This window comes from Orycteropus afer, unplaced genomic scaffold (assembly GCF_000298275.1).
Source record: "Orycteropus afer afer isolate SDZICR_OR568_19922 unplaced genomic scaffold, OryAfe1.0 scaffold00007, whole genome shotgun sequence".
Lineage (NCBI taxonomy): Eukaryota > Metazoa > Chordata > Mammalia > Tubulidentata > Orycteropodidae > Orycteropus > Orycteropus afer.
The window spans coordinates 19,547,946-19,566,487 of record NW_006921594.1 but is presented as its reverse complement, the minus strand read 5'-3'; the positions used below and the strand labels follow the sequence as shown (position 1 = coordinate 19,566,487).

Here is an 18,542-nt window from a genome sequence, read left to right as displayed (position 1 = left end):
GATTTCTTCTGGCTTATTCATTCATTTAAATGATTTAAGACACATTCATGCTCTGACTTACAATTCTGGCAATTTAACCATAAAGTAGAAGCCTAAATATCCCTGAAGCAAGCAAAGTCAGAAAACAATGAGTCTTGAAGACCAGAATATTGTACCTCAGAAAGACCATGTAAAGAATGAGTCTGCAATAAAGATAATCCTTAAACTTTTCCTATATGCTTCCCTACATTTTTAAGTCCAGAGATAATATACACACAAGATGTGTATCATTTAATTACTTATATCCTACAAATTGAGAGGTGTGTAAGGTGACTTGGTCCACAAAAACAGGAGATCTCATAAGTTACATCTAACAAGTTCCTGCATCCATATATATGGAATGGTACCCTGACATCTTATCAGAGTGCACATTAAACATGACAACAAGGCTTCCAGCAAATAATGAACAGCAAGACTCCAGCTCAAAAAGAGCATATAGGAATACTCCCTGATTCATTCTGTGAAGCAAACATAACCCTGATACCCAAACAAGACAAAACACCAAAAGATAAGAAGAGCACAGGCCAATATCTCATATGAATATAGATGCAGAAATCCTCAACAAAATACTAGCAAATAGAATCCAACTGCATATTTTAAAAAATCAAACACCAAATCCAAGTGGGATTTATTCCAGGAATGCAGGGATAGTTCAATATTAGAAAATTAATCAACATAATACACCACATCACTAGAATAAAGGAAAAGAACAATATGATCATCTCTGTGGATCCAAAAAAAAAAAAAAAAGGCATTTGATAAAATCCAAGGTCCTTTCTTGATGAAAACCCTAAAGAAGATTGGAATAGAATTAAAATTCCTCAGTAAGATTCACAACATATATAAAAGCCAACAGCCAACATTACGCTTAATGGAGAATGACTGAGAGCTTTCCCCTTAAAATCAGGAACATGACAAGGATGCCCACTCTAATCACTTCTAATATTTATTTGAAGTCCTAGCCAGGGAATGAGACAAGAAAAAGAAATAAAAGGTTTCCAGATTGGAAAAGAAGAAGTAAAATTATCTAGACTCACAGATGATATAATCTTACATATGTTGTTAGATGTCGTCGAGTCAGCTTCGACTCAGTGACACTATGTACAACAGAACAAACCACCACCTGGTCCTGCACCATCCTCAGAATTGTTGCCTTGCTCGAGCCCATCATTGCAGCCACTATGTTCATTCATCTCTTTGAGGTTCTTCACCTTTTTTTGCTGACCGTCTGCTTTATCGAGTAAGATATCCTTCTCCAGAGACTGATACCTTCTGACAATATAACCAAAGTACTTCTGACCATTCTCACTTCTAAGGAGCATTCCAGTTGTATATCTTCCAAGAAAGATTTGTTCATTCTTCTGGCAGTCCATGACATTTTCAGTATTCTTCACCACAATTCAAATGCATTAATTTTTCTGTGGTCTTCCTTATTCATTGTCCAGCTTTCATATGCTATGAGGCTATTGAAAGTACTGTGGCTTGGCTCAACTCAGTCTTCAAAGTGACATCTTTGCTTCTTAACACTTTAAAGAGGTCATTTGCAGCAGATATGCACAGTGCAGTACAATGTCTGATTTCTTGACTACTGCTTCCATGGGTGTTAATTATGGATCCAAGTAAAATGAAATCCTTGACAATGACAGTCTTTCTTCCATTTATTGTGATGTTGCTTATTGATCCATTCTGAGGATTGTTATTTTCTTGATGTTGAGGTATAATCCATACTGAAGGCTGTAGTCTTTGATCTTCATCAGTAAATGTTGCAAGTCATCTTCACTTTCAGTAAGCAAGGTTTGCCATCTGCATATCACAAGTTGTTAATGAGTCTTCCACCAATCCTGATGCTGCATTTTTCTTCATATAGTGCAGCTTCTCATATTATTTGCTCAGCATATAGATTGAGTAAGTATATGAAAGTATGCAAACCTGATGCACACCTTTCTGATCTTAAACCATTCAGTATCCTTTTATTCTATTTGTACAAATGCCTCTTGGTCTATGTACAGATTCCTCATGAGCACAATTAAGTATTCTGGAATTCCTATTCTTTGCAATGTTATCCATGATTTGTTATTATTCACACAGTTGAATACCTTGCATAGTCAACAAAAACACAGGTAAACATCTTTCAGCCAAGATCTATCTGACAATAGCAATGATATCCCTCATCTCATGCCTTCTTCTGAATCTGGCTTGAATTTCTGGCAGCTCACTGTCAATGTAATGATGCAACCATTTTTAAATTATTTTCAGCAAAATTTCACTTGCATGTGATATTAATGATAAGATTCAATAATTTCTGCATTCTTTTGGATCCCTTGTCTTTGGAATGAGCACATAAGGATCTCTTCCAGTCAGTTGCCTAGGTAGCTGTCTTCTAAATTTCTTTGCATCAATGAGTGAGTGCCTCCAGCAGTGCAACCATTCATTGAAACATCTAAATGGGTATTCCATAAATTTCTGAAGCCTTATTTTTCACCAATTCCTTCAGTGCAGCTTTGATTTCTTCCTTCCATACCTTCAGTTCTGGATCATATCTTACCTCCTGAAGTGGATTAACATAGACCAATTCTTTTTAGTACAGTGATTGTATTCCTTCCATCTTCTTTGATGCTTCCTGCATCACTCAATATTTTGCCCATGGAATCCTTGAATATTGCAACTCCAGGCTTGAATTTTTTCTTCAGTTCTTTCAGCTTGAGAAATGTGAGCATAGTCTTCCCTTTTGCTTTTCTAATTCCAGGTCTTTGCATATTTCATTATAGTACTTTATATTCTCAAGTCACACTTTGAAATCTTTGGTTCTGCTCTTTTATTTCACCATTTTTTCCATTCACTTTAGCTATTCTCCATTCAAGAGCAACTTTCAGAGTCTATTTTGACATCCATTTTAGTCTTTTCTTCCTTTCCTATATTTTTAATGACCTTTTGCTTTCTTCCTGTATGATGTTCTTGATGTTCTCCCATAACTTGTCTAATCTTCAGTCACTAGTGTTCAATCCATGAAATCTATTCTTCAGATAGTCTCTAAATTCAGGTGGGATATAATCAAGGTCATGTTTTGGCTCTCGTGGACTTTTTTTAATTTTCTTCAGCTTCAACTTGAACTTGCATATGAGTAACTGATGATCTGTTCCACAGTCAGCTCCTGGCCTTGTTTTGACTGAAGATACTGAGCTTCTCCATCGTCTCTTTCCACAGATGTAGTCAATCTGATTCCTGTGTATTCCATCTGGTGAGTTCAACATGTATAGTCACCATTTATGTTGTTGATAAAAGGTATTTAAAATTAATAAGTCATTGGTCTTGCAAAATTCTATCATGTGGTCTCCAGCATCATTTCTTTCACCAAGGCCATACTTTGCAACTACCAATAATTCTTTTATGTTTCCGACTTTTGCATTTCAATCACCAGTAATAATCAATACATCTTGGTTGCATGTTTCGTTCATTTCAGACTGCAGTAGTTGGTAAAAACCTTCAATTTCTTCATCTTTGACTTTAGTGGTTGGTGCATAAATTTGAATAATAGTCGTATGAAGTGGTCTTCCTTTTAGGTGTATAGATGTTATCCTATCACTGACAGCATTGTACTTCAGGATAGACCTTAAAGTGATCTCTTTGACAATGAGTGCCTGCCATTCCTCTTCAATTTGTCATTCCCAGCACAAAAGACCATATGACTATCTGATTCTAAATGGCTAATACCAGTCCATTTAAGCTCACTAATGACTAGGATATTGATCTTTATGTGTTCCATTTCATTTTGACAACTTCCAATTTTCCTATGTTCCACTTTATACCTCTACATTCAGATTATTAATGAATGTCTGCAACAGTTTATTCTCATTTTGAATTGTGTCACATCAGCAAATGAGAGTCCCAAATGCTTTATTCCATCCACATCATTAAGGTCAACTCTACTTTGAGGAGGCAGCTCTTTCCCAGTTGTATTCTGAGTGCCTTCCAACTCAAGGGGCTCATCTTCTGGCATCATATCAAACAATATTTCACTACTATTCATAAAGTTTTCCAGTAATATATCATACAGTGTTTTACTGCTCTGGTAGCGTAGTGCCTAAGTCACTTGACTGCTAACCAGAAGGCTGGTAGTTTAAACCCACCAGCTACTCCTTGGAAGGTTGGGCAATCTACTTCCATAGTGATACCGCCTCGGAAACTCAAGGAAGGGTTGCTGTGAGTTGGGTGTGACTCGAGGGCACATAACAACAACAATAACAATAAGGTTTTCAGTGACCAATTTTTTTAGAAGAGGATGGCCCCACCCTTCTTCCTAGTCTATCTTAGTCTGGAAGCTCTGCTGAAACCTGTACACCATGGGTGACCCTGCTGGTATTTGAAATACTAGTGGCATAGCTTCCAGCATCATAGTGACATGCAAGCTACCACAATATTACAAACTAACCGATGAGTAGTGGATCCTATATACAGAAAATCCCAGAGAGTCCACAAGAAAACTTCTAGGGCTGATATAAGATTTTTGCCAAGATTCAGGGTACATGGTCCACAAACAAAAATCAGTTGGATTTCAATAGAGACTGGTGGAATCCTCGAGACTGTGACCCTTAGTCACCCTTTAAGCCTGGAACGGAACTCATCCCAGTAGCTTAACTTTTAGCTTTAACTTAACAGTTGTTGTTGTTGTTGTTATGTGCCGTCGAGTCAGCCCTGACTCATAGCGACCCCTCCTTGGGTTTCCGAGGCAGTATCATTACGGAAGTAGGATTGCCCAACCTTCCTTCCGAGGAGTGGCTGGTGGGTAGATAGGCCTATAAGGTGAACAGTAACACTAGAGGGGTATGGACTGCTTAGAACAATGAGCCATATGAAAGCAAAAGAACAGCTTTTGCCCAGGTATAAAACTCAGAAGGCAGGAAGAGACAGGAAATAAGGACAAACGGAAACAGGAAGGATAGGAAGAAAGAGTGATGTTTCATTGTGGGGATTGCAATCAATGCCACAGAACAAAATGGGTATGAATTGTTAAATGGAAAAACAATTTGCTGTGTAAACTTTCACTCAAATCACAATAAAAAGATTTAAAAAAAAAAATCATCAGTTGGTTTTCTATACACCAGCAATGAGAAATCTGAAAGGAAAATTAGAGAACAATTCCATTTATAATAGCATCTAAGACAATAAATTACCTAGGAATAAATGTAACCAGGGACATGAAGGACTTACATAATGAAAACTATAAAAACACTATGGAAAGAGATTAAAGAAGAATTAAATAAATGGAAAGATTCCCATATTCATGAATTGGAAGACTTAATATTATTAAGATGTCAATGCTGTAGGTTTGAAGCAACCCCAATTGAAATTCCAATAACCTTTGCAGATATAGAAAAACCATTCCTCAACTTAATATGGGATGGCAGGAAGCCTCAAAGAGCTAAAGTAATGTTGAAAGAGAAGAACAAAGTAGAACTCACACTTCCTAATTTTAAAATATGCTACACAGTTACAGTAAACAAAACAGCCTGGTACTAGTATAACAATAGACACATAGAAAATGGCATCAATTGAAGGTCCAGAAATAAACACACATGTCTATAGTCAACTGTTTTTTGACAAAGGTGCTAAGTTCATTTGATGGGGAAAGAAGAGTCTCTCCAATAAATGGCATTGAAAATTGGATTTGCACATGCAGAAAAAATGAAACAGAATCCGTATCTCCCACCATACACAAAAACAACTTCAAAATGAATTAAGATTCTAAATGTGGTAAGTAAAACCATAAAATTCTTAGTAGGAAAAGTTAGGCAACTCTGTTAGGCCTAGCTTTTAACAATGAATTATCTAACATAATAACAAAAACAAAAATAGCAAAAGACAAAGTAAACAAATGAGACTTCATAATAATTAAAAACCTTTGTTCATCAAAAGACTTTACCAATAAAATGAAATGAACTGACTGGGAGAATATCCTCCAAAACCATATATCTGACAAGCATCTAATAACCAAAATATATATAAAATTTTGACAACTTCACACCAAAAAGACAAATAACCCCATTGTAAAATGCACAAATGACTTGAATAGGCAGTTCACCAAAGAGGACATTTAAATGGCTACCAAACACATGAAAAGATGCTGAGCATTACTAGCCATTAGAGAAATGCAAAACAAAGCCTCCCTGAAATACCATTTCATTCCCACTGGGATGGCTAAGATTAAAAAAAAAAAAAAAACAGAAAATAATAAACGTTGGGGAGAATATGGGGAAACTGGAATCCTTAGCCATGGGTGGTAGGGATGCACGTGGCACAGCCAATGTAGGAAACAGCTCTGGTGGGTCCTCAAAAATTGAAACTAGAACTCCCACGCAACCCAGCAATGCCACACCTTGGTGTGTATCCCAAGCACTTGAAAGCAGAGACTCAAAAAAAGAATTGCACAGGCACACCTTGGAGATATTGAGGGTTTGGTTCCAAACATTTAAAGTGAATATCACAATAAAGCAAGTCATATGAATTTTTTGGTTTCCCACTGCATAAATATATATATATATATATATACATATATATATATATATGTTTACACTATACTATAGTCTATTAAGTGTGAAATAGCGTTCTGAAGTAGTTTGAAATATTGTGAGAATTACTAAAATTTGACACAGAGACATGAAGAGAGCACATGCTGTTGGAAAAATGATACCAATAGACTTACTCAACACAAGATTACCAAAAACTTAAAATTTGTTAACAAAACAAAACAAAACAGTATCTGGTAAACTCAATGAAAGAAGGTATGCCTGTGCACCGATGTTCATTGCAGCACCATTCTCAATAGCCAGAAGATGGAAACAATCTAAATGTCCAACAACAGATGAGTGGATAAACAAAATGTGATACATGCATACAGTGAAATACTACTCAGCCAGTAAAGAAATGAAGACTTAATACATGCGACAGTATGGATGGAGCTGGAGGACATTATGCTGAGTGAAATAAGTCAATCATAAAAGGACAAATATTATATGACCTCACTTTATAAAGAGACAAGAAAGACAAATGTATAGAGAATAAAGTTTATTAGTGTTTTACCAGGGGTAGGAGTGAGGGGGAAAGGGAGATTAATAGTAATGGAAATACTGCATGATTGAGGGTAGGGTTGCATATAGCCAGTTGTTGTGATTGCTATCAATAAGTTGCACACCTGCAAAAAGTTGAATTGACAGAGTTGTGTGATAGCTATATTTACAACGACCCCCCCCCAAAAAAAAAAAAAAAAAAGTAGCAGCGGAGGCTGCTTATGTCCAACCAAAAGCCTCATGGGATTTGGTTTCTTGTTTGGGAAGTTTAGGCTCATGGACTCATGGCACATCCCAGTTAATTGATCCAATAACATGTTTAGTGCTTCAGTTCTATCTCTTAGTTCATTGCATAGTGCCTAGGGTCTTAAAAGCTTGCAAGTGGCCATCCATGGCACAACTATTGGTCTCTATTTGCCTAGAACAAAAGAGGAAGAAGGAGAGTCAGAAATAGAAGGATTATGTGGAATATGTTGCTAATTGCCTCTGTGAACAACTTCGTATTTTGCCATGAGATCAGAAGAATTGGATTGTTCCCAGCTACCATTACTGAACATTTTGATCCAACATTCTATAGAAGAATCCTGATCAAAAGGGGGATGATGCACAATAGAACTTCAAATTCTCATGCACTCCAGAATTTCTGAAATCATGGAGGCTGGATGAACCCCTGAATCTACTGCACTGAGATAATATTTAAACCTTAAACACTAAACCAAAAATATTCCATCAAGTCTTCTTTAAACTAAACAATATAGTTTAGCCTAATTTGTATTGAATGTCTGCCCTAAACATTATGGTCTTTTAAGAACTATCTCTATGGGATGGAAATGGCAACAGCAACTTGAAAGATTAGATAGAAATCTTAGGAGGCAGTGAATTTATGCTAATGAATAAGGAACAATTCATAAAAGGAGGATGAGAATGATTGCACAACACAAAGAACGTAATCAATGTCACTTAGTAGGACATGTAGAAAACTTGAATTGGTGTATGTTTTGCTGTGTATATTCTCAGTAACAACTAAATAATTAATTAAATAAATAATCTTAAAGCGCACAAGCATTTTTCCTGCAAGAGGAAATACCTTTCACAGTCAAATAACAATAGAAATAGAAAGAACTGAAAAATGGTCAGAATGGAACAAAAATGGGGTTTCCAGCTGTGAGCTGAAAAGAGATGGGAATGCCTCAAGACGGAAAGATTTGGAAACATGGCAGGGGAGAAAGGCCTGTCTGTAAAAAACTGTTCAAAGAAAAGGAGAGAGAACGATAGACATACTTCTTGGCACTGGCGTCTGGTGCAAAGCTGTGGGGGAGGTTCAGAAGGAAAGAGCCTGAAATCTGCTTGCCACATTGTCAAGTTGTCCCAGGCTATAATTATTGCAGTGCAGATCTACTGAGCTTGGGCTAACATTAGGTAGTGCAGAAAAAAATTAAAGGAATTAAAAGGCCTAGAAAGGTAGTTTTCCTTTTCGTTGTTTCTTATTTGACTTTTTTTTTTTTTCCTTCTTGGTTAGTGCTAGAGTTCTGCCATGCCTTCATGGGGTATCTTCTCTCTGAATGTGAATTGCTGTTATTTCATATCAAATACTGTGTTGTTCCTTGCTCCCACAGCCTATGAGAGAAAGAGGAGTTGTGTAATTGTTTTCTTTCATTTTGTTTTTAGAAAGGGCAAGTGGAAAGATAAGGACACAAGTCAGTTGTTCACAGGGAGATAGTATTTCTTGATCTGTTTTGCCACAAAGCTCTCCCTTCAGGTTCAAAGCAATGGGAACAGGGTAAAGAGCTCCTCCAAGAGCCCCAAGAAGAGAAAACTGAAGAATGGGACTAGAAGGTCTGTCAACGCTGAAGAGTCCACTGAGCCCAGAAGGAGGTAATGAGTGGGGTGAAACTAGTGCTGGCTGAGAAGGCTCACTGGCCAGTGTGCCCAGGGGATCAGCAACAGTGCAAGGAAAATGTGGCTGGATATGTGCTGGAGTGGACCAATCACAGGGAGAGGGGGATCTCTCAGTGGACCTGGAATGTAATCAGTGAGATGAGTCAGGGAGCCCAGCCCATGCACCTAGGAGAATCTCTCAAGAGACATGGAACATGGCCAGTGATACTACAGACCCTACGGCAATCGGACCAAGTGAGATTACACAGAGCCTTACTACTCAAAGTGTGATCTACAGTCCAGGTGCATCACACATCTCCTAGAAGCTTGTTAAAATTCAGAATCTCAGGGCTCACCCCAGATCTACCCCATCAGACTTTCTGGGGTTGGGTCCAGAACCCTGTGTTTTAATAATCTCACCAGGTGATTCTTACTCACCCTAAAGTTTGAGAACTACTGACTTAGTATCAGAAATTGCAAAGCATGTTCTGCAGAGCTTAGGTGAACATGCAAATGTTCAGATCAGGAAGACAAGATGACGTGCTTCTCATGTAAGGAGGAAGCATGGATTATCCAGTCCCTGCAGTTAAGGTGACAAAGGAGGAAACAAACTAATGGAATGTGTCAAGTGTCATTGTATATTACAATTAAAGGGGAGGTGGGGAAGCTGGGTTTTCCCTGAAATAGAGAGAAGCAGAGCTAGCTCTGTGCCAACCATGTGACATAATGCACAGAGGTGCAAAATGCAGAGACAGCCAAAGGCTAATTAGCACCAGCAGGAGGAGAGCAAGGAAGCGCTCCCCAGCCAGTGCAGCAGTTCCTGATGGATGGAGCAAATATAACCAAAATAACAGAGCTAATGGACAAGTGTCTGTAATGCCTATCCCACTGCACCAACAGCTCAACTAAAGTTCGTTGACAGTTGTGTCAACCTTTGTTAGAAACAAGGCAGAGGATAGATTATAGAATGCAATTATCTAACAATATTTGTTGTGGTTGTCTTCTTGTTCGATTAAGTCAATTCTGACTCTTGGTGACCCCATGTGTTACAGAGTACAACTGCTTCCTAGGGTTTTCTTGGCTGTTATTTTATAGAAGCAGATTGTCGGACCTTTCCTTCTGCAATGCCACTGGGTGGATTCAGACCACCAACATTTCGGTTACCAGTCAAGTGCAAACCATTTGCCACCCAGGGACCTAACGATATATGCCTCATATAATAGTGTGTGATGAGTTGTATTGAAGCATCAATTGAATATGCTGCTTATTTAGAAATAAATATATAAGATATGATAGAAAGAACTAAAATTTTAAGATTATAGCTTTAAGCTTAAAATAAGGTTTCTGCCACACAAAACTATGGCTCTTAGATACCCTTCTGACTAAAAACTGAAACCACTCCCAAGATCACCTTTCAGCCACATAAAAGACAGGCCAATAAAGTGAAAAATAAAACCTAAGAGGAACTTGCTCCTCAAAACAATTAATTATATGAGACTGAAAGGGCAGTATTTGCCCAACAGCAAAGTTAAGAAGGCAGGAAGGGGTAGGAGAACGGTGCAGATGGGAACAGGGAACCCAAGGTGGAATGGGGAAAGTGCTGACACATTGTGGGGATTGCAACCAATATCACAAAACAATCTGTGTGTAAATGGTTGAATGAGAAACTAATATGCTCTATAAACTTTCACCTAAATCACAATAAAATATTTTTAAAAAAGAAAAAAAGATTTCTGGTGAACTTCAATCTTTACTCACTTGTCACTCTCTCAAGGAAATGTATTCAAACCAACTCTAACTGTCCCATGAAAGATGCCCACCTTCCCACCCTGCTTGATATTTTTCCATAGTACATTTCTTCTAACATTATGTAATTTACACATTTATTTTTGTCTGGCCACTAGGTTAGAAGCTCTGTTAAAGGAGAGATATTTGTCTATTGTTCACTGACAGGTTCCTAGAATCTAGAAGAGTCTCTTTGACTCGATGAATATTTGTTGAATAAATGTACCTCTTATCACACCAATAGTGCAGAAAAGCAGATGTTTTACTGTGATTTTCCTTTTAGTGAATGATATGACACTCCTCACACAGAAGATAACTTGAGAGTACCTGTACATCTTTGCTTCCGTAGTAAGAGAGGAACAGGGATTTTCCGATGTGAAATTTCCTTTTCTACTGAGCCCAATCACAGTTCTGGCTCTCACAGTTGTACTCTTTATTCTATTGATTACTTTCATCAGTTAAAGGAGCTCTGGTAGCATCGTGGGGAAGACATTTGGCTGCTAACCAGAAGTTTGGTGGTTCAAACAAACGAGCCACTCCTCGAGAGGAAGATGAGGCAATCTGCTTCTGTAAAGATTTACAGCCTTGGAAAACCAGTGAGGTCACTATGGGTTGGAATACATTCAAGGGGTGTCGGTTTGGATTTCTTCATCAGTTAGAATCACAACTATAATTGAAGTTGATAATTAACCAGTCAAGAAATTCACAAGCCATTTTTGTTCTCTACAACTAGCTATAAATCCTCCCACTAAAGTATACAGGAAATCAAAAGGTTGAAGCATTTTCTCTGAGCTAACCCAGCCAAAGCCAACTTTTCATGGGGCAGTGGAGAAGTATAAACATTCATTTTAACTGGCTTTTGCACAAAGCACTTGCCAAATCTTTGAAGTACTCTATAGTGGATTGAACCTTTTGAAGAATAGATTGGAACATGTTTAGAAAGAAACTCATAAATTCAGATTGGAATGACAATAAAGAAAATTGGACACTGTCGGACATGTTCCCAACAGTTGGACTGTAGCAAATGGTGCTGGGAGTTGCAGAGAAAACCCACCGTGCAGCCAACCTAAGACAAGAGATTTGAGGTCCTTCCTATGACAAATACAAACCAAACCTACTGCCATCAAGGTGATTCCAACTCATAGCACCCCCCATTGGGTTTCCAAGGCATTAAATCTTTACAGGGGTAGATTGCCCCATCTTCCTTCTGCAGAGCTGCTGGTGGGTTTGAACCACCAAACTTCTGGTTAGCAGTCAAATGCCTTCATTTGAGCATGATTATTCAATATGGAATCAAATCTGTTCCCCACCCCATCCCACTTCACCTTCCAACAACAGCAGGGAAAGCAGCTGTAATGTGGGGAATTTTTACTCTTATGGATGAAGACAGCTGTGAGGTGGTCCAAGACTGTGAAGTCATCAGGAAAAAAAAAAAAAAGAACTCTTCAGATTCTAACTGTGCATATGCCTGAGAAGTACTGGGAACTGGGATCTCAGCAGTGTGGCCAAGAGTGCAAGAAGCACTCCGCAGCCTGAAGACACTAAGACTGTAGGTCATTATATGATGCAAATCTGCACATTAACTGTAATCCACAGATCTGGGATTTTGAAAGAAATTATTGTGCCTGAAAGAATTTAGCCAGTGGTAGTGTTTACCATTAGCCCGATAATATTACAGGAACTGTATCTTAGGTTTTATTTCAAATCTTCATAAAAAGATCCTTTGCCCATTGGCTAACACATACTAGGAGCTCTGGTAGCATAGTGCCTAAGGCACTTGACTGCTAACCAGAAGGCTGGCAGTTCAAACCCACTAGCCACTCCTCGGAAGGAAGATGGGGCAATCTACTTCCGTAGTGATACTGCCTTGGCAACCCAAGGAGGGGTCACTATGAGTCGAGTCCGACTCAATGGCACATAACAACAATAACAACAATGGTAAACACTACTCTCAGATGCTGTGTGCCTGAGCTACTTGGCAAAAGCACAAGGGGACCTTTTCATATCAAATACTGTTTTGTTCCTCACTCCCACAGCCTATGAGACAAAGAGGAGTTGTATAATTGTTATGCTCCATTTTGTTTTTAGAAAGGGCAAGTGAAAAGATAAGGACATAGGTCAGTTGTTCATAGGGAGAAATTATTTCCATGAGTTGGAAAAATTGTTTGTAAACTAAACAGCAAAACTAAAATATTTAGTACTATTGTCTATGCTCTGAGATAGAAAAAGACCTTGCTAATGCACACTAAATTGAGTGTTTTCAATTGGAAGTGGGAAACCTCATGTTTTATCTTTCATCACAGTCCAAGGTTCAGGGATGCCCATATTTCCCAGATGTAATATCACCTCATTTCCTGGTATGATATCCATGTAGCCACCTAAACAGTAGAAGCATTTGAAGGGATAGGCAGAGCTGGGAAATTCCTTTGCAGAGGATGGTGCAGAGGATATATTCAAAGGAATGGAGCAAAAATCTGAAGGTTTGACTGAGATTTTTTAAATAAGCCAACTATGAGCTTTTTGTTTTGTTTTACTCTTACCTCTACTCTTTCAAAGCAATGACTTTAAATCATTTATTGGCATTCAATATTAAGAAACATTCAACATTATCAATTTCCCACTTACTGTCCGCTATAAACAGAGTTTATATGCCTTATTTTGTATTTTCCCAAACACTCTATAAAGTAGGTCCTGCTGTTAGGTCCTCCACCATGCAGATGAAGAAACGGGCTCACAAAGTTCAAGCAGTCTTTCTCAAAGCCCCACAATTAAGAAGTGAAGCTGGCATTCAATTCCAAACCTGTTTCAATTCAGAGCCCATGTGTGTCCAATCAGTACGAAATTATGTTTGGGGTTAGCATTTACCTTAAATGTTAAAACTTAGGAGCCAGGAAGCAAGTACCACCCAAACTTCATGGTGATCAGCATCAAGTTTAAAGCATTTATTTCTCTGGAAAGATTTTGACAGCTGGAATAGTTGAAAGGGTATCCTTTCTCATCCAACTTCTCATTTTTCACTTATCAACTACATGCTCAGGTTTGGGGACAAGAGGTAAAATGCTGGGATAAAATCTCCCACCAACTTATAGATACGAAAAAAAGGGGTGACAAGAGGTCTGAAATGTGGATATTCTTTCCTTCCTGCTGCTTCTCTAGATTTTGATTGGAGCTGTCATTGCCATGGGCTCTGCTGACAGAGATGGCCGCCTGCACCCAGGAGATGAGCTCGTCTATGTCGACGGCATTCCAGTGGCTGGCAAGACCCACCGCTATGTCATCGACCTTATGCACCATGCAGCCCGAAATGGGCAGGTTAACCTCACTGTGAGAAGAAAGGTGCTATGTGGAGGTAAGTACCTGGAGCCTGCAGCAAAGCTTGGGGGTTAGGAGGTGAGATGCTTTGGTGAGACTTAAGGATACTGGAAAGAAAATGTTAAATTGTTAAATCAATTGTATATATTATATTTCCAAACTTTTTTTAAAAATCTGGACTTAGACAGGGAGAGGTTATATTCACAAAGAATAGGAAGAATGCTCTTAAAATAAATCAGCAAGCATCTCAAGAGTTAGGCAAAAAGAGTTTTCCTTTATGGAGACAAGAGTAAACAGGCTAGAAAAAAGCAGACGTGGAGAAGTGAGATGAGAGGAGACCATCACCAGAACTCTTCTCTGGGAGAGGCCTTTCTCTTGGCTCAGCCTGAGGGTGGGCTAAAGTTCAAGGAGTTGGGGAAGGAGAGAAGTTTAACCGACGTGTGGCTAACAGATAGTTTGCTTCTGATTCATCGGTGGGGACGAGCAGCTCAGTAAATTGTTTATGAGGTAAATAACGGGAATGTGGAGGGTCACAAATGTGTCTGCCTTGTCATGGGTAAACAAGGGTTCATCTCAGAGTCTTACCTAAGTCACACGGGGAGCATGGTGATTTGCAAAACGCCATTTTCCAGAACACACAGGGTGAGGGGATTTCTTTAACCATCCTTGTTTTCCAGGCTGGTAGCATTCCGCATTCTCAGTATGAGGAACAAAAGCAACTTAGACATGCAAAATGTAACTATGACTTTGAAAGTAAAATTTTCACTCCATTAGTACAAAAAGCCTAGCAGTGTTTGAGGCCTACATTTTAAATGTAGTCATTAAAAATTTCTAGCAAGGCCTGAGGCTAATTTCATATATATACGCTCTATGCTTTTTGTAGATGCTAGTTATAAGAACATTATAGTACTGAGAAATATGTCTTTTGAAAATATACCTCATTATGTTTACAAACGAAGAACCACAGTATTTTGAGACCATAATAAGGCAACTAGGATAGAAAATTAGTTCCTATTCCAGAGCCAGATATAAGGTAACAATGAAACTGGTACCCTGATAAAGAAAAACGCAGCTGTACCTCACTCTGAGAAAACACAATTCATCTAATCCCAAACTTATGAAACAGATAAATTGGAAGTAACTATTCCCTTTACAACCATTTTCTCTGCTTCATAAAAGAATCCACCAAAGACATACTTCTAAAGGTCAGCCCTTGTATTCATAAGTAATTCAGCCCTCTTTACCATCACATACACACACACACACACCAAGATATATATGTTTAAGGAATATGTCTGTTACAAACACCACACTGTATTTTACAATCTGAGGACTCTGTAATGTTGGAATTATAGTCTTTCTTCAGAACTGCCCGTGCTTTGCCCTACGAATCACAAATAGTAGCAGGCTAAGAATGTCCTGGGAGCTCTGGTAGTGTAGTGCCTAAGGCACTTGACTGCTAACCAGAAGGCTGGCGGTTCAAATCCACCAGCCACTCCTCAGAAGAAAGATGGGGCAATCTACTTCCATAGAGATACTGCCTCGGAAACCCAAGGAAGGGTCGCTATGAGTCGGGTCCGACTCAAAGGCACATAACAACAACAAGGATGTCCTGCTCACTCCTGCTGTCCCAGTATCCTGCTGCCCTCTCTGCTCAGCCTCATGACAGCCCTTCATATGGAAACTTTAATGCTAGAATGAGGGTCCTTACTCCTGCATATTACACATAAGGAGACTGGGGTTCAGTAACTTGCCGAAAATCAAAAACATCAACCCCACTGCCGTCAAACTGGTTCTGACGCATAGCAACCCATCAGGACAGAGTTGAACTGCCCCATAGGATTTCCAAGAAGGCAGACTGCCACATCTTTCTTCTGAGAGGAAACTGGTGAGTTAGCAGCCAAACTCATCATCCCTGTGCTACCAGTCAGTGGCTCTGCAGACACAGGATTACCATCCCCTTGGTCAATATTTCTTTATACTATTTTCAGTCCCCCTCCTCACCCTGGGTGGCTCAAATGGTTTGTGCTTGGCTAGTAATCAAAAGGTTGGCAGTTAAAACACACCCAGCATCACCACAAAGGAAAGGCCTGGTAATCTACTTCCATAAGATTAAAGCCACTGAAAACCCTGTGGAGCACAATTCTACACTGACACACATGGGGTTTCCATGAGTCGGAATCGCCTCCGTGATACAGGTTCAGTTATTTGTTTGGCCCCACTCTATCACCACCACCACCACCACCACCCAAAGAGTTCAAAGACATTAGAGCAACCCTTTAGCAAATGCCATTCTCTCTGACAAGGAGTCCTCCACATGTACTACGATAACATTTGGATCAAAAGAAAAAGAAAAAAAAGTCATCAGCTCATCACTTGCTAGAATGACCAGAGAAGACTAGCCTTATTGGTCAAACTAATTCCTTTTCTTTTTAAGTTCTCTAGAGACTAGACTTTGACCAAGGGCAGTCATTTAAAAGAAGTCAGAAGACTCATCAGCCTTCACCAATAGAGACTATATATCTTGAATAGTATGGAGTTTTTGCTAAAAGGTGCCATTCATCTTCAGAAATTCATGGCATACCACTTGACCCAAAGAAGTAAAACACCTTGAATTATGCCTTACCCTTGGGCGAGATGCCAGGAGAAGATAGTGCTTGCTTGGTTAACATTTAACTGTCTCTCTCCCTGCAGAGTGATTTTTAATAAAAAGTTTGCTGTGCTATATGTTCTGTAACCCAAAGATAAGTTAAAAAGATAACTTATTTACAAGGAAATAAGCAAAGTGTAAAACCAATGCATTGACATAATTTTATGCTCCCCTTGCTACCAGCTGATTATTGCAAATTAAATTTTGTTCTAAGCAACCCAAGCTGTTAAAATGAATGTCAAATGCTACAAAAAAAAAAATGTATTCTTACAGTTTGTGGACGATGACTTCCCTGAAGATACTCTTTGTTGCAGTTCTCACCAACTTAACTCAGTTAGGCTTTCAAGTTCGTGTCAGGCTCATTTCATTTTAAACTGTTCTGCTGCCTACTGTTCAGTCACACCAGGAGAGTTTCCAAGTTACTTCAGCCCACTCTTCCTTGAAAGCTTCATCAGTATTGAAAATGATTACCTTTAGCAAAGGATACTTTGATATGAAATGAAATGTATAAAAACTGGATGGAGAAAATAAATAAATGTGAGAAGACAAGCTTTCTTCATAGCTGCCATTTTCCCTTGGAATGAGGAGGACAACTACAAATGATTATGGCAATGGAGGTACCTTTTTAAGGATGTTTTTGTCATTATTATTACTCTTTACTAAGGTGGAGTTCCTAGATCATGCAAATGGTTAACAGGCTCAGCTGCTAAGGGAAAGAAAAGTAAGGGCCTTAGAAGAAAGTCATGATGATCTAATTCTCAAAAATCAGTCACTGAAAACGCGATGGAACACAGTTCTTCTCTGACCACACAGAGTCACCTTGAGTGAGAATTGACTCCACAGAAACTGCTTGGTCAAGCAAAGGCAGTGGAAGGGTGTAAGCAAGCCTAGCATATGATGGGATGGTTCGGCACTGAAGAGGAGTGAGCAATCAGATGTGAAGAGACAGAGAAACAGGAAGAGGGGCAATGTTTCCACTTTCTTGCACAAAGGAGCAAAAGTGGGAAAGAAGAAAGGTCACAGACATTGTCCCCTTTGGCCTTATCCTTCCTCAGCTTGTACAAATGCCCTACCCCACCTCAGAAGACAGAGGGTCGCACAAGAGCAGTAGTTTAAAAGAACAAGTCAGAAGAAAGGCCAGCCTTCACCAATGGAGACTGCTAGATATCTTGATGCTCAGCTATTCTATTACTTGATGTTCAAGAAAAAGAATGCAGACTCCCGGTAAGATGGCAGAATAGACAGATAAGCTTTACAGATTCTCTTCAAGAAAAAAAGAGAAACCAATTGACAGAGATACAGAAGATAATCCTGGAGGCCTGAGCTTTGAAAGGAAGTATACAGAAGTGGATTAGGCACCAACTAGTGGAAAAACCTGAACGAAAACAGTGAGTACAGAGACAGCTGGAGCAGTGAACTGTCAGCTACTCTGACAGGACAAACAGCCTGAAAATTTCCAAGTGTGAGAATTGACGTAAAGATCAGCCCTGGTTGCCAGGGGCTGAAGGGACAACTGAGCTGGTGGCCTATGATTAGAGAGGGAAACAGCAAGGAGGGAGACAACCTGAGCTGTGAACTTTCGGCTGTCTGGAGGGTGCAGCCATTTTGACTGTTTACACATGGCGACCATTTTGGATATTTAAAGTGACCAAGGGTGCAGCCATTTTGAATGTTTACAAGAGGCAGCCATTTTGGATTTTTTTTTTTTTTTTAATGTGATTTGGGTGAAGATTTACAGAGAAAATTCACTTTCCATACAGCAGTTCACATATACTTTGTCTCATGTCATTGACCACAGTTTACCACAATGCAAC

The 18,542-nt window shown here is 39.1% G+C and overlaps 1 protein-coding gene across 1 annotated transcript in view; it reads left to right on the top strand.

The window, feature by feature from the left end:
• Positions 1 to 18,542, top strand: part of MAGI2 (membrane associated guanylate kinase, WW and PDZ domain containing 2) — a 1,828,989-nt gene that overhangs the window by 1,626,859 nt on the left and 183,588 nt on the right. The window contains exon 15 of the mRNA XM_007945217.1: positions 13,923 to 14,115. Within this exon, the coding sequence (XP_007943408.1) occupies positions 13,923 to 14,115 (193 nt within the window). The remainder of the gene's footprint in view (positions 1 to 13,922; positions 14,116 to 18,542) is intronic.